The sequence below is a fragment of the Anas acuta genome, chromosome 4, assembly GCF_963932015.1.
Source record: "Anas acuta chromosome 4, bAnaAcu1.1, whole genome shotgun sequence".
Taxonomy (NCBI): Eukaryota; Metazoa; Chordata; class Aves; order Anseriformes; family Anatidae; genus Anas; species Anas acuta.
The window spans coordinates 22785640-22799521 of NC_088982.1; the positions used below are offsets into that span (position 1 = coordinate 22785640).

At 34.4% G+C, this 13882-nt stretch overlaps 1 protein-coding gene across 5 annotated transcripts in view; it reads right to left on the reverse strand.

Moving 5' to 3' along the window:
• The window catches only part of ARAP2 (ArfGAP with RhoGAP domain, ankyrin repeat and PH domain 2), a 127746-nt gene that overhangs the window by 99285 nt on the left and 14579 nt on the right, over positions 1 to 13882 (reverse strand). For all 5 annotated transcript variants that reach the window (XR_011095894.1, XM_068680085.1, XM_068680087.1 and 2 more), the window contains exons 4-7: positions 13099 to 13178; positions 7724 to 7806; positions 6638 to 6988; positions 3139 to 3208 (exon numbers count right to left, since the gene is read on the reverse strand). Coding sequence is in view for 4 of the 5 variants with exons in the window: in XM_068680085.1 (XP_068536186.1) it covers positions 3139 to 3208; positions 6638 to 6988; positions 7724 to 7806; positions 13099 to 13178 (584 nt within the window). In the remaining variant the exon portion in view is untranslated. The remainder of the gene's footprint in view (positions 1 to 3138; positions 3209 to 6637; positions 6989 to 7723; positions 7807 to 13098; positions 13179 to 13882) is intronic.

Genomic DNA, 13882 nt, shown 5'->3' on the forward strand with positions numbered 1-13882 from the left:
CCAGGAAAAACATTGAAAGAAATCCTACACACACTGTGTATTTGAAAAGAATTCTGAAATTACACCTTCCGCTCTCCAGCTTGCTCTCACTTCAGTTGACCACATTCTGTTATGACAAAACCACACAGGATATTGCCGCGACCACATCAACTTGCTCAGAACCATGAATACAGGAGAAATGAGCAGCATCATCAATTCAAAGAAAAACAGTTCCTGGGTCATATAACATTTGAAAAACAAAAACAACGCAGTATACATTTTTTTCATATATAGATATAAAGGGACGTAGTCTGCATTTATTAGAAGGTAACACACAGTTAGATCCAGATTAGAAAAAAAAAAATGAAAAAAATCAAGTTTAAATCATTCCAAGGCAAGTTTATGTAGAATAAGCAGATGTTTTCAGGAACACTGCCCTCTCTGTCTTCCCTCCCCATCCTCCACTTATTTCACTCTTGATTAGACACTTGCACACTTCCCCTTGTTGAGAATTTCACTCCTCTCAAGTTTCTAATTTGAATAGCAAATAAAGCTGTTTAGTACTGGTAGTGTTTCTGGGTAAAACAAACAGTGTTATTCTATTCACTCTACCCTTTTCTGCTTGTAATAATCAGAAAAATATCTGAGTATGGATTGGTTTCCTTTTGAGAACTATTTTTTTAATTGATATTTGTGAAAGCAAAAGTGTAACAATTCCTTTATAACATATTGTCTGTGTAATGGAATATTCTTGGACAAACACAGATTAGAACAGATGTATCTTGCCATTAAGACTGAGGATCTTGCCATTAAGATTGAGGTCAAATGATAACTTCCTCGTTTAAACGTAACTAGACATAGAGCTAGGAGTTGCCCACAGTGAACTACCTTTCCTACCTTTATCAGAACCAGCTCCTGAACTGCACGGAGGTATTGCCAGGTCTGCAAATATTTGCAGAACATGCTGATAACCATCTAGCAGGCAATATGAATGCTCTCAGTGGGGGAGGAGGGATCCAACGAAGACCACTCTGCCAAAAAGCTCATGCTCCCCAGTGACTCCATTACTTACCCAAAACCAATCCCATCATGCACTCAGAACTATGGACAGACAACTGTTTTCCTCCTATCTGCAAAGTACTCCAAATGTTTCATCAAATCCTCAGCTATTATCAGAATGTGCCTTCAGCTTCACAGTTCTTGGATATAAAAAGGTCTTACAATATAGAAAGGACTCACCAAGTTAACAAATCAGACACGCAAATTTGAAATTGAACACGCAGACCAACCAGCGACACTTTCAACTCCAGGAGCATGGTTTTATACTCTGTTCAGGAAAAGGGAGACAAGGAGTCTTCAAACCAAGACTCCTGCAAGCTCTTGATGGCCCAAACTGTCACAGATATCTTTTAAATAGAGGATGCAGAGTTGGAAGCTTTTTAAGCAACTGTGCCACATTAAATATTCCCTTCAACATACAGGATGATTTCTGGAATCTCCTATGACAGAAAGCTGTAAGTCCTACTCTAGACTTAGTGACTGCAAAGCAATCTCTAGTGACCTTCCAAAATAAGTAAATAAACCCCCAGTGCTTAAGCATGACTTAAAATTCTTTGAAATTATTATTCTTCGCCTAATTATGCTACAGACAATGTTAAGCAAGTCCCAATGTCACAGGATTTTTATTTATTTAAGAAGTCTTTCTTAACAACTAACTCCATATTTCTGCTTGTCTAAAGCAGAATATGGTATGCATATCACAAAGTGGTATGGTATGAGTATCACAAAGGGAGTAACATTTTTGGTCCTTCCAACCCAAATGTTATTCTATTGTTCTCTTCATCTACATAATCATGTCTTCTACTGTAAATGAAGAACAATAAGCAAGCAAAAACAGGTTGTCTCATGTTTCTCATCAGTAGGCATAATGAAGCGTGATGTAAATAATTTTTTAAGCTTGTTCACAATTTCTCTGGACCCTCAGGACGTACACAGCCATTTTCTACTTTAGTTCTCCCCTTCCATAATCCGCTGATATATGTCAAAAAGCATGCACATTATATAAAGCATCTGCGGAATACTTAGTGATTATCACTGCCTAGCATAATGCTTAGGAACTTTTACCCTAAGTTGTATTTTGGTCTTAATTTAATATGCATCTTCTTCAACAGGAAATTCTTTCCAGTGTTTCAAGCAATACACGTGCACATAACCTCATTTCAAAATATGCATATTATGCATTCATCTATCATTTTTGAATTTACGAAGTTCTGCAGTTTTTCCAAAAGAAGTGAATTAATCACATAGCAACAGAAAAATAATTTTAGTCATCTGAAGTGTATTAAATAGATAATAGGAAAAAGAAGAAAAAAGGAAATTTTTAGAAAAAAGAAGGCAAGGTTTAAAGATAGGTCTCAAAAAAGCAATGGCTTCTAGTGTGAAAAACAACATCAAGCACTCAGGTAAGTCTTTTCCAAGTTTCATATATTTTTTTTAAAATGATTACTTTCAAATCCATTTTTACATCATGTATCAGAAGCAAACTACTTGAATCAAAACAACTCATGAGCCTGCAAATCTTTCAGTAAGGATCAGTCCCTTAGGTACAGAAACAAAGCCAGCCACTCACATCACAGAATTCTGCTTATTTTAAAGAGACCCATTCAGACGTAAACTAGCCCCATGTTATGTGATTATTCCTAGAACACGCATAGGAGAGACAGTTAAAATTAGAGACTAGGAAAGTGGCATGGAGTATTTGTTTTTAGAAGGTCTTCCAGGCCAAATTTTCTCTCTCTCAAAAACAAACAAACAAACAAAACTAACATGCTGGATTTACATAACAAGACAGTTTGCAGCCACCAAAGTAGCATTTGATCTCTTAAATGTGTTTTTCATGATCCTGTTCCCTTTTGCAGAATGCAGCAGTGTCTCTCCTTCACTAAACTAGAAAGTTCTGATGATATCTACCTGGAAATAGCAGGAACACTAGGCCTTCTAGACAAGAGGATGAAGAACACATGAAGTTCTCAAGGACACATTAAAATAACTAATAATATCCTGATTTTGCAGTTGAAAATATATTTAAGACTCATTCATAATTATTTCTTTATCATGTATATTACACACATGCATTTTTGACCCAAACGTGTCACTTACCTTTTCGTTATTGTAGTAAGAAATGCTGTCTCCATCAAATTTAACCCAGCGCTTCTGAAACATACGTTTGCTGTGAACCAAGAAGTAATACACTTAAAATTACAAACAACACTGGCTTTTAAGAATATCTCAAGCACAAACTAATGAGAAGTAAAAATCACATTTAGCTTCCTGCATTTGGGCCTAAACATTCTAGAAATTAAAATTTATACCTTTTTAAAAGGAGAATATTGATTTCAAATATAATAAACAATATCACTGGAGTTTTTATAATTTGGTGACTTCATGTTTGTATTTTTTTTAATCAAATATCCCCTCTCTTTCCCCTCCCCATCCTCTTTATCATATCTGAAGTGACAAAGGAAAAAAGAGCTTTCAATAATGTACTTTTGCTTGAATCTAACAGGTATAAAGGATGAGAACAGGCTATTTTTAAAGAAAGCAAAGGAATACTCTGAAAACAGAGCATACCTTTAAGTATTCAGAGCTCTTTAAGATCATTTGCAAAAAGGAAAGCTAAGAATCTAAAGTGACCATCTCATTGATAGGTCCATGAGAAGTTCATCCCTGTTTACATATTACAGTATGTAAACCATATAGAGTCAACCCCACCTGAGCACCCTCTTCCCTGACCAATGAATAAGAATCAGTCACACCAAATCATTCAACAACTACAATGTTAAAATTCATTATCAACCTCTGTCATCAGATCATTAATGAGAAGCTCATTTGATTACCTCAGTTTCCTGTTAATTTATTTTTATTTTTTTAAGGAGGTTCTTAAAGAGCATAAATAAATATATATATAAAATATGAACCTGAAGCACTCCATCATGCTCATTAAAAATGTTGGCAGCCTGTTAGTTACCATCTATAAAAATTTAAATTTTAAGATGTATTAAACAAGTTAATTAAGCAAGAACAAGACACCTCTCTAATATCTCTTTTCCCAATGTTATTTCCTTTACTATTAAAAGAGAGCTCTGTTTTAGGATTAGGAGACTGTGATAGTTTATCAAAACTTCAATCAAATAGCAGCTCTGGCTTAATTAACTTGTATTATATGACTACAATAAATCTTCATCTTTTCTGACCTGGAAAAGCCAATGTAGAATTTGTTTTCCATTAAAATATCAATAAACTTTGAGATGTTACAGAAAAGAAAAGTGAACCTAAGTGCCATGTACAGTGTAAACAAACTCAATGGCTTTACAACTTATAGTGAGTCCACTAAAAAGGAAAGCTGTACTTTAAATGCAGTTTACAGCAATTTAAGGAAACAGTGCATCTTCGTTCCCCTGAGGAGACACAAAATGACAGGTGTAGATAACAGCTTTATAAAAAAGAAAATGGGGGGAAAAAAAAAAAAAAAAAAACATTCAGCTGGCAGGGACTGAAATCACAGAATCATTTAGGTTGGAAGAGACCTACAAGATTACCTAGTCCAACCTCTGGCCTAACACTAACAAGTCCTGCACTAAACCATATCACTAAGTTCAACAAGGCAAAGCTTTAATGGCGAAACAAATCGTTTTCTGTGTTTTTGTTTGCTTGTTTGTTTTTCTTTGGTCTGTTTCCTTAAGTCTTCGGGAATCTGAGAAATGGTATTGTTAAGAAAGAAAAAAATAGCATTCATTAAACTGTTTAAAAACAAGACCTTGAAATTTAGCCAAGGAATATCACTGGTTTGAGGCTACTGATGCTGCAACTTTTCTACACAATCACTAAATTAAAAAAGATAATGAATTAGTTCCACCAAATATTAAAGTAATACATTCTCACTCAGTACTTCACCTAAACCCTTCACGTTCAGTTTCAAACAGCACAGTATTAGTCAACTGGAATCTAGAACTGTATTTTGTATTACTCCATTAGCTAACTGCCAAAACTGAGGTATTAAAAAAAGTCAAATTAAAAATTAAAGCTAACTGCTACTCTTCTGAGAAGAGAATACACTTCTTTTAGTTCCAAAAAAAGTAGCATAAACATATTATACTGGACAAAAGACTATTTTGAGTCTATATACAATTAATCTTTGATTATTTACTAAAAGTAATAGTTGCTATTATTACTCTTAGTAATAATCCATGAAAGCTGATGAAACTTTTGAAACTCAATAAAAAGCACAAAACCAAAACATACAACAAGGTTTGTGCAGATTTTTGCCATTGCAGAATTTCAAACCAGATCTATTACTCCTTGCTATTCAGCCTTAACAATACATCACAATAAAGCAAATAAATGAATAAATAAATAAATCTTTGTGAGTCAGAACTCTCAAAAAACAAATAAAAAAACAAACAGAAATTGCTATGTCACAGAGTTCCTTCCAGTGGGCTCAAACTAGAATGTATTCTCAAGCAATTTAATTCAATAACTTTTGTCAGTAAATTGAAAAAAATATAATTGCTATAATAGTCAGCGTAATTACAATTATTATAGCTGCAACTAATGAAAGGAAAGGCCAAACATTTTAATATCACCTTTCAAAGCAGCTAAACACAAAGTCCTAAGAACAAAGAATATAGAACTACTAAGTCTCAAGGAGAACAACAGTAAAAACATTAAAGAACTAAAGGACAAAAGCTTTAATTTCTAGATGCTAGTGAAATCAGAAATGGACTGGAAAAGTTAAATTGTGCCAACCTCTAAAATGCAGAGAGGTGATGAAGAAAATCATTAGAACAATTACGGAAGCAGAAATTACTGAAGAATTGTCTATTCAATTAGTTAAGGAGGTTAGAAGTATGTCAGAGTATACTATATCTACAAAGGGAAGATCTGATAATAGAGGGCTCTTAACTGTAACACAGTCTAAGAAAAGTGGGAATTTAAAATAGGTTAATTTAAAGTAGAAGAAACTTTAAACAATAATAGCAGTTAAACAAAAGCTTTTTAAAGCTACAAACATGATAAAGAATCTGTTTTCATTCTACTCTCTTTTTTATTATTTAAAATTTCAAAGTAAGACTTGTGCTCAGATTCCTCCATCAAAATTTAGGCACGTTGATAAACTAAAGAAGGAGACTATTCACCGTAGATACATGTCTACGCTCAGAGCTTGATTTATATTCCTATGAGACTACACAACTCCGAAACCAATAGTGATTTCCAGTCAAGAAAACCACTATTTTATATGTTCACAGCTAAACCAATAAAGCAATATTTCAGAATCAGACCTTGGTTTTGCTCACTTTGTGGTCCACAGAAGAGCAGCAAAGATTCACAGATTGGAAATGTTGCTAGAAATTAATTCTCGATTTTTCCACTACAGTTCATGAGTGGCAATCAACATTTTTAATGAGAATATCTTTCCTGAGCATACTTCCTAAATAAACTTTAGGATAGGTAACAACATATCATTAAAATTGAGAACATAGAAGAAAAGCCCTGTGCTCTTGCAATAAAAGCTGTTCCCTTCTTCCCACCACAGTGACCAGAGTCTCTCATGCAAACATACATCTTTGCAATTACACAGTAATCACTACAAATACCATACCCTTGTGGGGATAATTTATCCAGCCATCCTGCTTTAAGCTTCTTTACTGATGGCCCATAAAAACAAGCATACGGTGTTATTGATTCATTTGCAATCGAAATTTGAGCTCCGTCAAATTGCCGAAAATCCATTTGTTCACTGATCAAGTGATTTGCATCTTCACTTCGGTTCTTACTACAAGATGAGTGGCTTTTGGCTTTATTTTTCTTTTTCTTTAAAGGTAAGGAACATTGATCCACAACAGAGTATACAGATTCACTTTCAAAATCTTCTGGTGCTAATGACTTGTTTTCCTGAGACACGGGTTTGTTTTTTGCACATTCCTTTGTCTTCTCATCCTGATTATGGGAACTAGAAAGAAAAAGTACACTTTAATCTGAGTGTACACAACAAAGAATCAATCAGAACAAACATTAAGACGTATTGCAAATATGCTATAACATGTTTCATTTTTCAGATAACCACAGGCTGAGCTAAACACAATATATATCTTCAAACTATGACCTTAACTGAATCCTACATTCTAAATAGGGCTGGTAATGAGGTAACACCTGGTGGTCGCTTTAAAAACCTGAACATTAAAAAACTTCAAATTGAATTCTGCTTCTTCAGAAAACTAGCTTTATTCATTTTAAAGTTCTGGAAGATTTGCAGTATCATCTTGCTCTTCAGTCTCTCCCCCTTGTAAAGAATAAAGTAATTGTAATATGGAAAGAATTAAATATTGTTTTTATGTGTTTTGCTTGGTTTTGTGTTTATTTATTTTATTTTTTATGAGTAGACAGTATGAAAGCACTCAGAGATGGTTATCTAAGAGACATAAGAGACAAGAGACATTCAGAAATAAAATGTGTCTTCCTGTGTGAAGAGAGGGACAAGACATCTCCCAAATCCACAAAACATTCTGAAGCTCAGATTAGATAGTCTTAGGAAAGTAACCTCCTATGAAATGATGTGTAAATAGATGGACAGATAAATAAACAAAGTCACAGCTGGTGACTACCTTTCATAGGTAGAGCTCTACTTATATCACTAAATAATTCTTTCCTCTTTAAATTTTAGATTTATCTATAACTTATTTAATACCATGAATTCTTGTGAGAATAATGTTCTTCGTTCATTTCTAGATCTGATTTCTTTTCACAAACCAGTTCATTTCCATGAAGTTCCTAGAAAATAAACATACCATAAAAAACATACGTAAATGAAATAGTAAGTTGTTTAAATTACTGTAGACACAAATCACACACAAACAGACCAACTAGAAAAGATACACTTTTCCAAATTTTCTAGTAATATGCATCTGAAAGATTGTCTCAAGAAGTATTTTAAAAATGTTATTTTCAATATTTCCATTTTAATATTCAAAAATATTTGTGCATAGTCCAAAATACCTAAGACAAATAAATTAAAAAACGGTGCATAAAAAAATTACTACTCTGACTTTTATTTTTTGAAGCACAATTGAGTATTATTTTTACACTGACATTTTCTAAGCTCAAGAGCCACAATTTACATGCATCTTAAGTATACCATTTATGATTTGCTACTGTTAGCCTATCTTCATGTCAGTATTTCTCTGAATTAAATGTACAGCCTTCATGGTACAAATATAAAACAGGTAAATTCAAAATTCCTGCAGTAAGATTGCTAAACATATCTAGTATTTTCTTGCCAAGCTCTTCTTCCTAAAAGGCACATTTATGAATGTTTAGAAATCTTTATCACAAACTGTTTGGAGTGTACAAAATGTCAAGGTTAACACTGCTCAAGAACGTTACACTCCATACTTTCTAAACTTGATCTGACAATCATACTGCATTAATAAGCTTCTCAAGATTCATCTTTCTTCCTTTACAAAAACAAACAAAAATGAACAGCTACATGCTTTATGACGGAAACAATTTAATTTACTCATTTAAACTTGGAAGTGTATGTCACAAAGACGAAAAGAGGCAAAAAAAAAAAAAGCAGATAAGCCTTCACAACTGTTGCCGATTTTTCTTCCCCCAGAAGAAAAATCTCATTTATATTTGAGGGCTGCAAATAGGCAACATGAAAAGACAAGCTTAAAAAAGGGCATAGCTAAAAGCTGTGTATTTGTACTCTGCAGAAAAAAAATAGGGAAGATATAGGCTGCTGATAGGATAATCCTTAAGGAACATTTTGTCTTCCTCTGCCAATCAGAGAGTTTATTAAAAAAAAAGAAAAAAAACAACCCCCCCCCCAAAAAAAAAACAAAAAAACACCTACACACACCACACACTATTAGCTATGTTGTAGCACCAAGGATTAGATGATGATGATGAAAAACACTCCTAGGTTTGCAAACAAACAAAAACAGAAAACTGACAAGCAACCTGTCTGCTACTTGCAAAATGCCTGAAACACTCCTCACAAAAGGTGAGAAGGTGGCAGTATCACATTTTTATGCAGCAGCCAAGACACTAATGTCATCACCCAGGAAGCATCTTTAGGTTAGATACTAAACATTTTTACTCTATTATCTGCAGTTGCTCATCAAGATGCAACCCGACGCTGCTCAGACGGATGAACCATACCCACTGTGTATGGGTACACAGCTGCACCTCCTGCTCACTCTCACGAACCATTATGATACCGCTTTACAACCTGCCTTTGCCTGCTCTGCAATCTTCAGCACTTAGCCAAGTTCAGGGAACCCTGAGAACTTCCAAATAGCAATCAAGAGATGCATTTCTATTGCTGGCAAACTTTAAAATACAGATATCTGTAAATGAAGACAGGTTATGCAGACAGAGCTCTGTTCCCTCACAAAGACACAAACTTCACCCAAATTAAAGAAGGGAAAACGTGTTGGTTACAGGATTACTTGGCAAGAACCTCAGACTTGAGACAATACAGAACTCCTATTTCACACCTCCTGCAACTGTCAGGTATTGTACAAAGGTAAGTAGCAGCACCATTTTCTCCTGCAGTCAGCTTCATAGAAGGAAGTATTTCTTGAAAGATGGGTGTATATATGTAGTATTTAAATGTATACTGTTCTTATGCAGAGGAAGCACCCGCCCTGAAGGAAGAAGTCCAGCTTCTAGATCATAGCCAGATGGAACTGCCTACTTGCAGCCCTTAAAAAAACTCTCTACTTCTGATCAGGAAGCATTCAGACGCATTTTTGTTAATTTTTTTCTAACAGTCAGTCTTGCCAGTCACAATGTGAAGGAAACCTGAATACTAAGAATTGTACTGGGACTACTGCCACATTAAACAGTCGATGCCATTCAGGACAAGCCTCTTCACTTGAAAGATACTGCCTCAGTCTTCTATTAAAGGCCATACAGTTTTATAACAGGGCTTTAAAGATAAGAATCCCTCCTGTTAAAATATTAAGAGTTCCTATTTTAGAGTTGCACAATTTGTAATCTGGCCAGCATTCCACAATACCACAACATGTAGGAGCTGACAGATTAAAACATGCATATTGAGTTCAGTAATCTAGTCTGTGAATCTACAGCAAGAAATAAAACTAATATTTCACTCTAGAGGCTTGAACTCAGAATTTCTTCACAGAAAAACTGAATTCCAATATACTTTACTCTTCAGCTGGACACAGCAATATATCAGCTGTGAAATGTTAGGATTTTTATTTGTGCTATTTTTTGAATCAATAGAAAAGAAAAATGTTCCTTCTTCAGGTTGTCCTTTAGGGGTTTCTGCTTCTAGCCATCTTTCTTCCTCACTTAAGTCTAAGGTATACTTTCTTTATGCCCTTAATTCCCCATTCTCTCATGCTGACTTACCTCTAGTCTGTAGTGACTCATTACCTGTTTCTAGACACTCCCTTTATAAAAGCCTGTAGAAGCCTTTACTTTGTTACACCAATGAAACAGGAAGAAGGTTAATGGCCAACTTCTAACCACCTAGAACAAGCTTCATTTAGTCAGCATTACAATTTGCTGTTTTCTTGAATACAGATAAACTATATTCTCATATGAGGTTATTTTTAAAAGGAAGCAACAGTTACTAAACTCTCAAACACTTTACAGTGTTATCAAAACTTCCTTATTTGTTCCTAGGATACCTGATACTAGGGAAAAAAAAAATTGAAAATTAAATATCTTGGGACCTTTGTTTTACAGTTCTGCTTTATGACCTTTGTCTGCAATTATGTTCTAATGGAAGCAAACTATGAAGTTTCCAACTAGCATGTGATTTATCAAATAAAAAAAAATTCTTGTTTACTTACATGAACATGATAATTAAAATCTAAATCTTCAGATCAGAGAAAGCATGTTGTAATATGCTGCTTTAATTGAGATTCTACGGCCAGCAGAAATAATAATTCTGTTTCAAGCAGTTAATCTAGCTTAATAGCATGGTATTTTTTCTATTGGGTGCCTTTATAAGATTGCAAACAAACTTCCTGGGTATGCCGTATTATAAGCAGCAACTCCAATAAAATATATAGAAAAATTTTAATAAGTAACAACAAGGACAGAAAACTTTTTCTGGAAAAACCTGCTTATGCCATTGTACTAATTGCAAAGCAGCTCAACTTTGAATTTGTAAAGACATTTTAATAATTGGCACAGACAAGACTATGCAGTAGGAAAGAAAAGGAGCTCAGAAGTAATCTGTACACAAAGGGTATGTAACAAGAAACAGAAGGAGAAACATCATGAATTTATGCCCATCTCCTTAAAAAGTCAACAATGAAAAACAAAAAGCCATGATTCCAAAGAGAAGACAGTACACGTGAAAAATAAAAGTTCATTTTTATGCTTCTAAAAACACTCCCACTAGAAGATGCAATTTGAGCCATTTATTTTCAATGCACAATTCTTAAATTCATACTGGGGAAAAAAAAATAAATTATAGGCACCTATTTTGAAAGTCACTAGTCAAATAGTTTTGATTTTAGTGAATAATTTGGAGTAGTTGTAAAGGAGAAACTTTAGAGTGAAAACCAGAAAAGAAACTAAGAATTACCTACTGTTTTCCCTAAGTCAGTGGCTTGAGATCAGCTGGAACAAGGATAAGCAAACAAAGAAGCAACAATTCCTGAGTGAGAAGCAGGAGCTGGCATTCACAACATTTGGTGGATGCCTCACTAAGCTACTTCACCTCTTGGACCTCCACATGATTCAGAAGTCTGTCCACATACCATCTAAGACATTCACAGTTCAATTACCAACCTCAACAAAAGCATTCATGTCAGACAATCCTGCAACAAAAGTGACTTACTGTGTATATAGCAAGTCTGGGATCTGTGAAAAATACCAGAATCCCTGAGAACTTTCATATATAGGAACTTTAAAATGTGTATGGCTGAAAGTGACTATTAGATCAACTAAGCTAACATATAAGCTGCTTTCTTTGGTTGTCCACCAGCCAGATGACCAGTCTTGATACTGAATTATCAGAAGAGAGAAAAGCCACTTTCCCCCTTATTAGTCAGTTTTCATGGTTATAACCCCACTTAACCTGTTTTAGACACAAAATATTACAATATACCACTGTACTTAAGAAGGTACAAGGAAGGCATCAAGGTAGTCTGCAAATGCCTATAACTGACTGTTTTCCATTTGATATGGCAGCATCTAGGTCAGGGCAGAAAAGTCAATTATGCCTCCTACTTTTTTTTTTTTTTTTTTTTTACTTTTTTTTTTTTTTTTACCTTTTTTTTTAAAAAAAAAAAAAAGCAGAACCTCCTATTACTATTGAACAGTACAAAGCATATCTCAAGATTAAGAAAAGTCACTAGTCCCTACATATTTACACTACTGTCATGGTTTTGGCTAGGATAGAGTTAATTTTCTTTGTAGAGGCTCATATCATTTTGTGTTTTGGACTTCTGATGAAAACAGTAGTGATAACACATGAATGTTTTTAGTTGTTGCAGTGCAGTGTTCACACAGAGCCAAGGTCTTTTCTGCTTCTCATGCTACCCTGCCAGTAAGGAGACTGGGGGTGCACCAGGAGCTGAGAAGGGAAACAGCCAGGACAGCTAGCCCAGACTGACCAAAGCGATGTTCTGTATCATATGGTGTCATGCTCAGCAATAACAGTTGGGGGAAAGAGGGAGGAAGAGGTAGACATTCAGAATGATGGCATTTATCTCCCCGAAAAGCATTATGAGCTCTACTTTTCCAGAAATAGCTGAACATCTGCCTGCTGATGGCAACTAGTGAATGCATTCCTTGTTTTGCTTTGCTCACACATGAAACTTTTGCTTAAGTGGTAAAGTGAGTTCTCACACTTTTTTACCTTTTCAATTCTGTTCCCTATGCCACCTACAGAGAGTATGTAAGTACAGTGCTTAGCTACCTGCCGGGATTAAATCACAACTGTAAAACTTGTGCATATACCTAAGAATACAAGAAAGATACTGAGAACCGAAAGAGAAGAAAAAAGAATTAATGGCAGTACACAATACATAACATTGAGATATAAACCGTTTATATCCAGACTTCTTAACTTACCTTAGCATCTTGAAGGTTGTCCCAAAAAAAGGTTTCTCCATACGGAGATATGATAGGTGGTTTTTCTTCTGTGAAAGTTTCTTAAAGTAAAAAATAACCAGTCACATACTGTCATACTCCATTAATGTACTGATATAATCAACAAGGGATACAAGTTTTCTGTTTCTGATTTTCCTGTCCTCCTCAAAATGAATAAATATTGAAGAACAAGAAACAGTTTATCATTTATAACTGAAACACACTTTCTTAGAAATTTATACTTTTACACTGATCTACTTTTATCTAGCTATAGTTTTGCTATATCTAGTATAGTATATCAATATAGTTACAGTTTTATACTGCATCTTTTCACTAGCATCTTATTTGGATATAGCTTGCATATAGGTATCATCTTCTTTCCTAATCTGCCTACCAAGTTAAAAACAAAACAAAACTTTTGTCATATGCTCTTGGGATCAATAGTTCCACTGTCTTTTATTATGACTTTAAAAAACAAAAGCAAAGGAAACAAAAAAACACCTAATTTCTGCTCAATTTTCATTTCATCACCAATTATTTGCTTGAAATTAATATGTATAGCTTCAAACTTCTAGTGTTTAAAAGAATTTATTTTTTTTTAAATGCCACTGACTGTGCAAGACTGAATTAAATAGTTTACTGGAAGAGGTTACCAATTTATTTCCCGTTATTTCCTGGGGCTCTGATTACTCACTAACAAATGAAGGTGCATTAGTCAGAAATACCCTTCTTACAGTTTTCAAGAAAAAATCGATTCTGCTTTAAA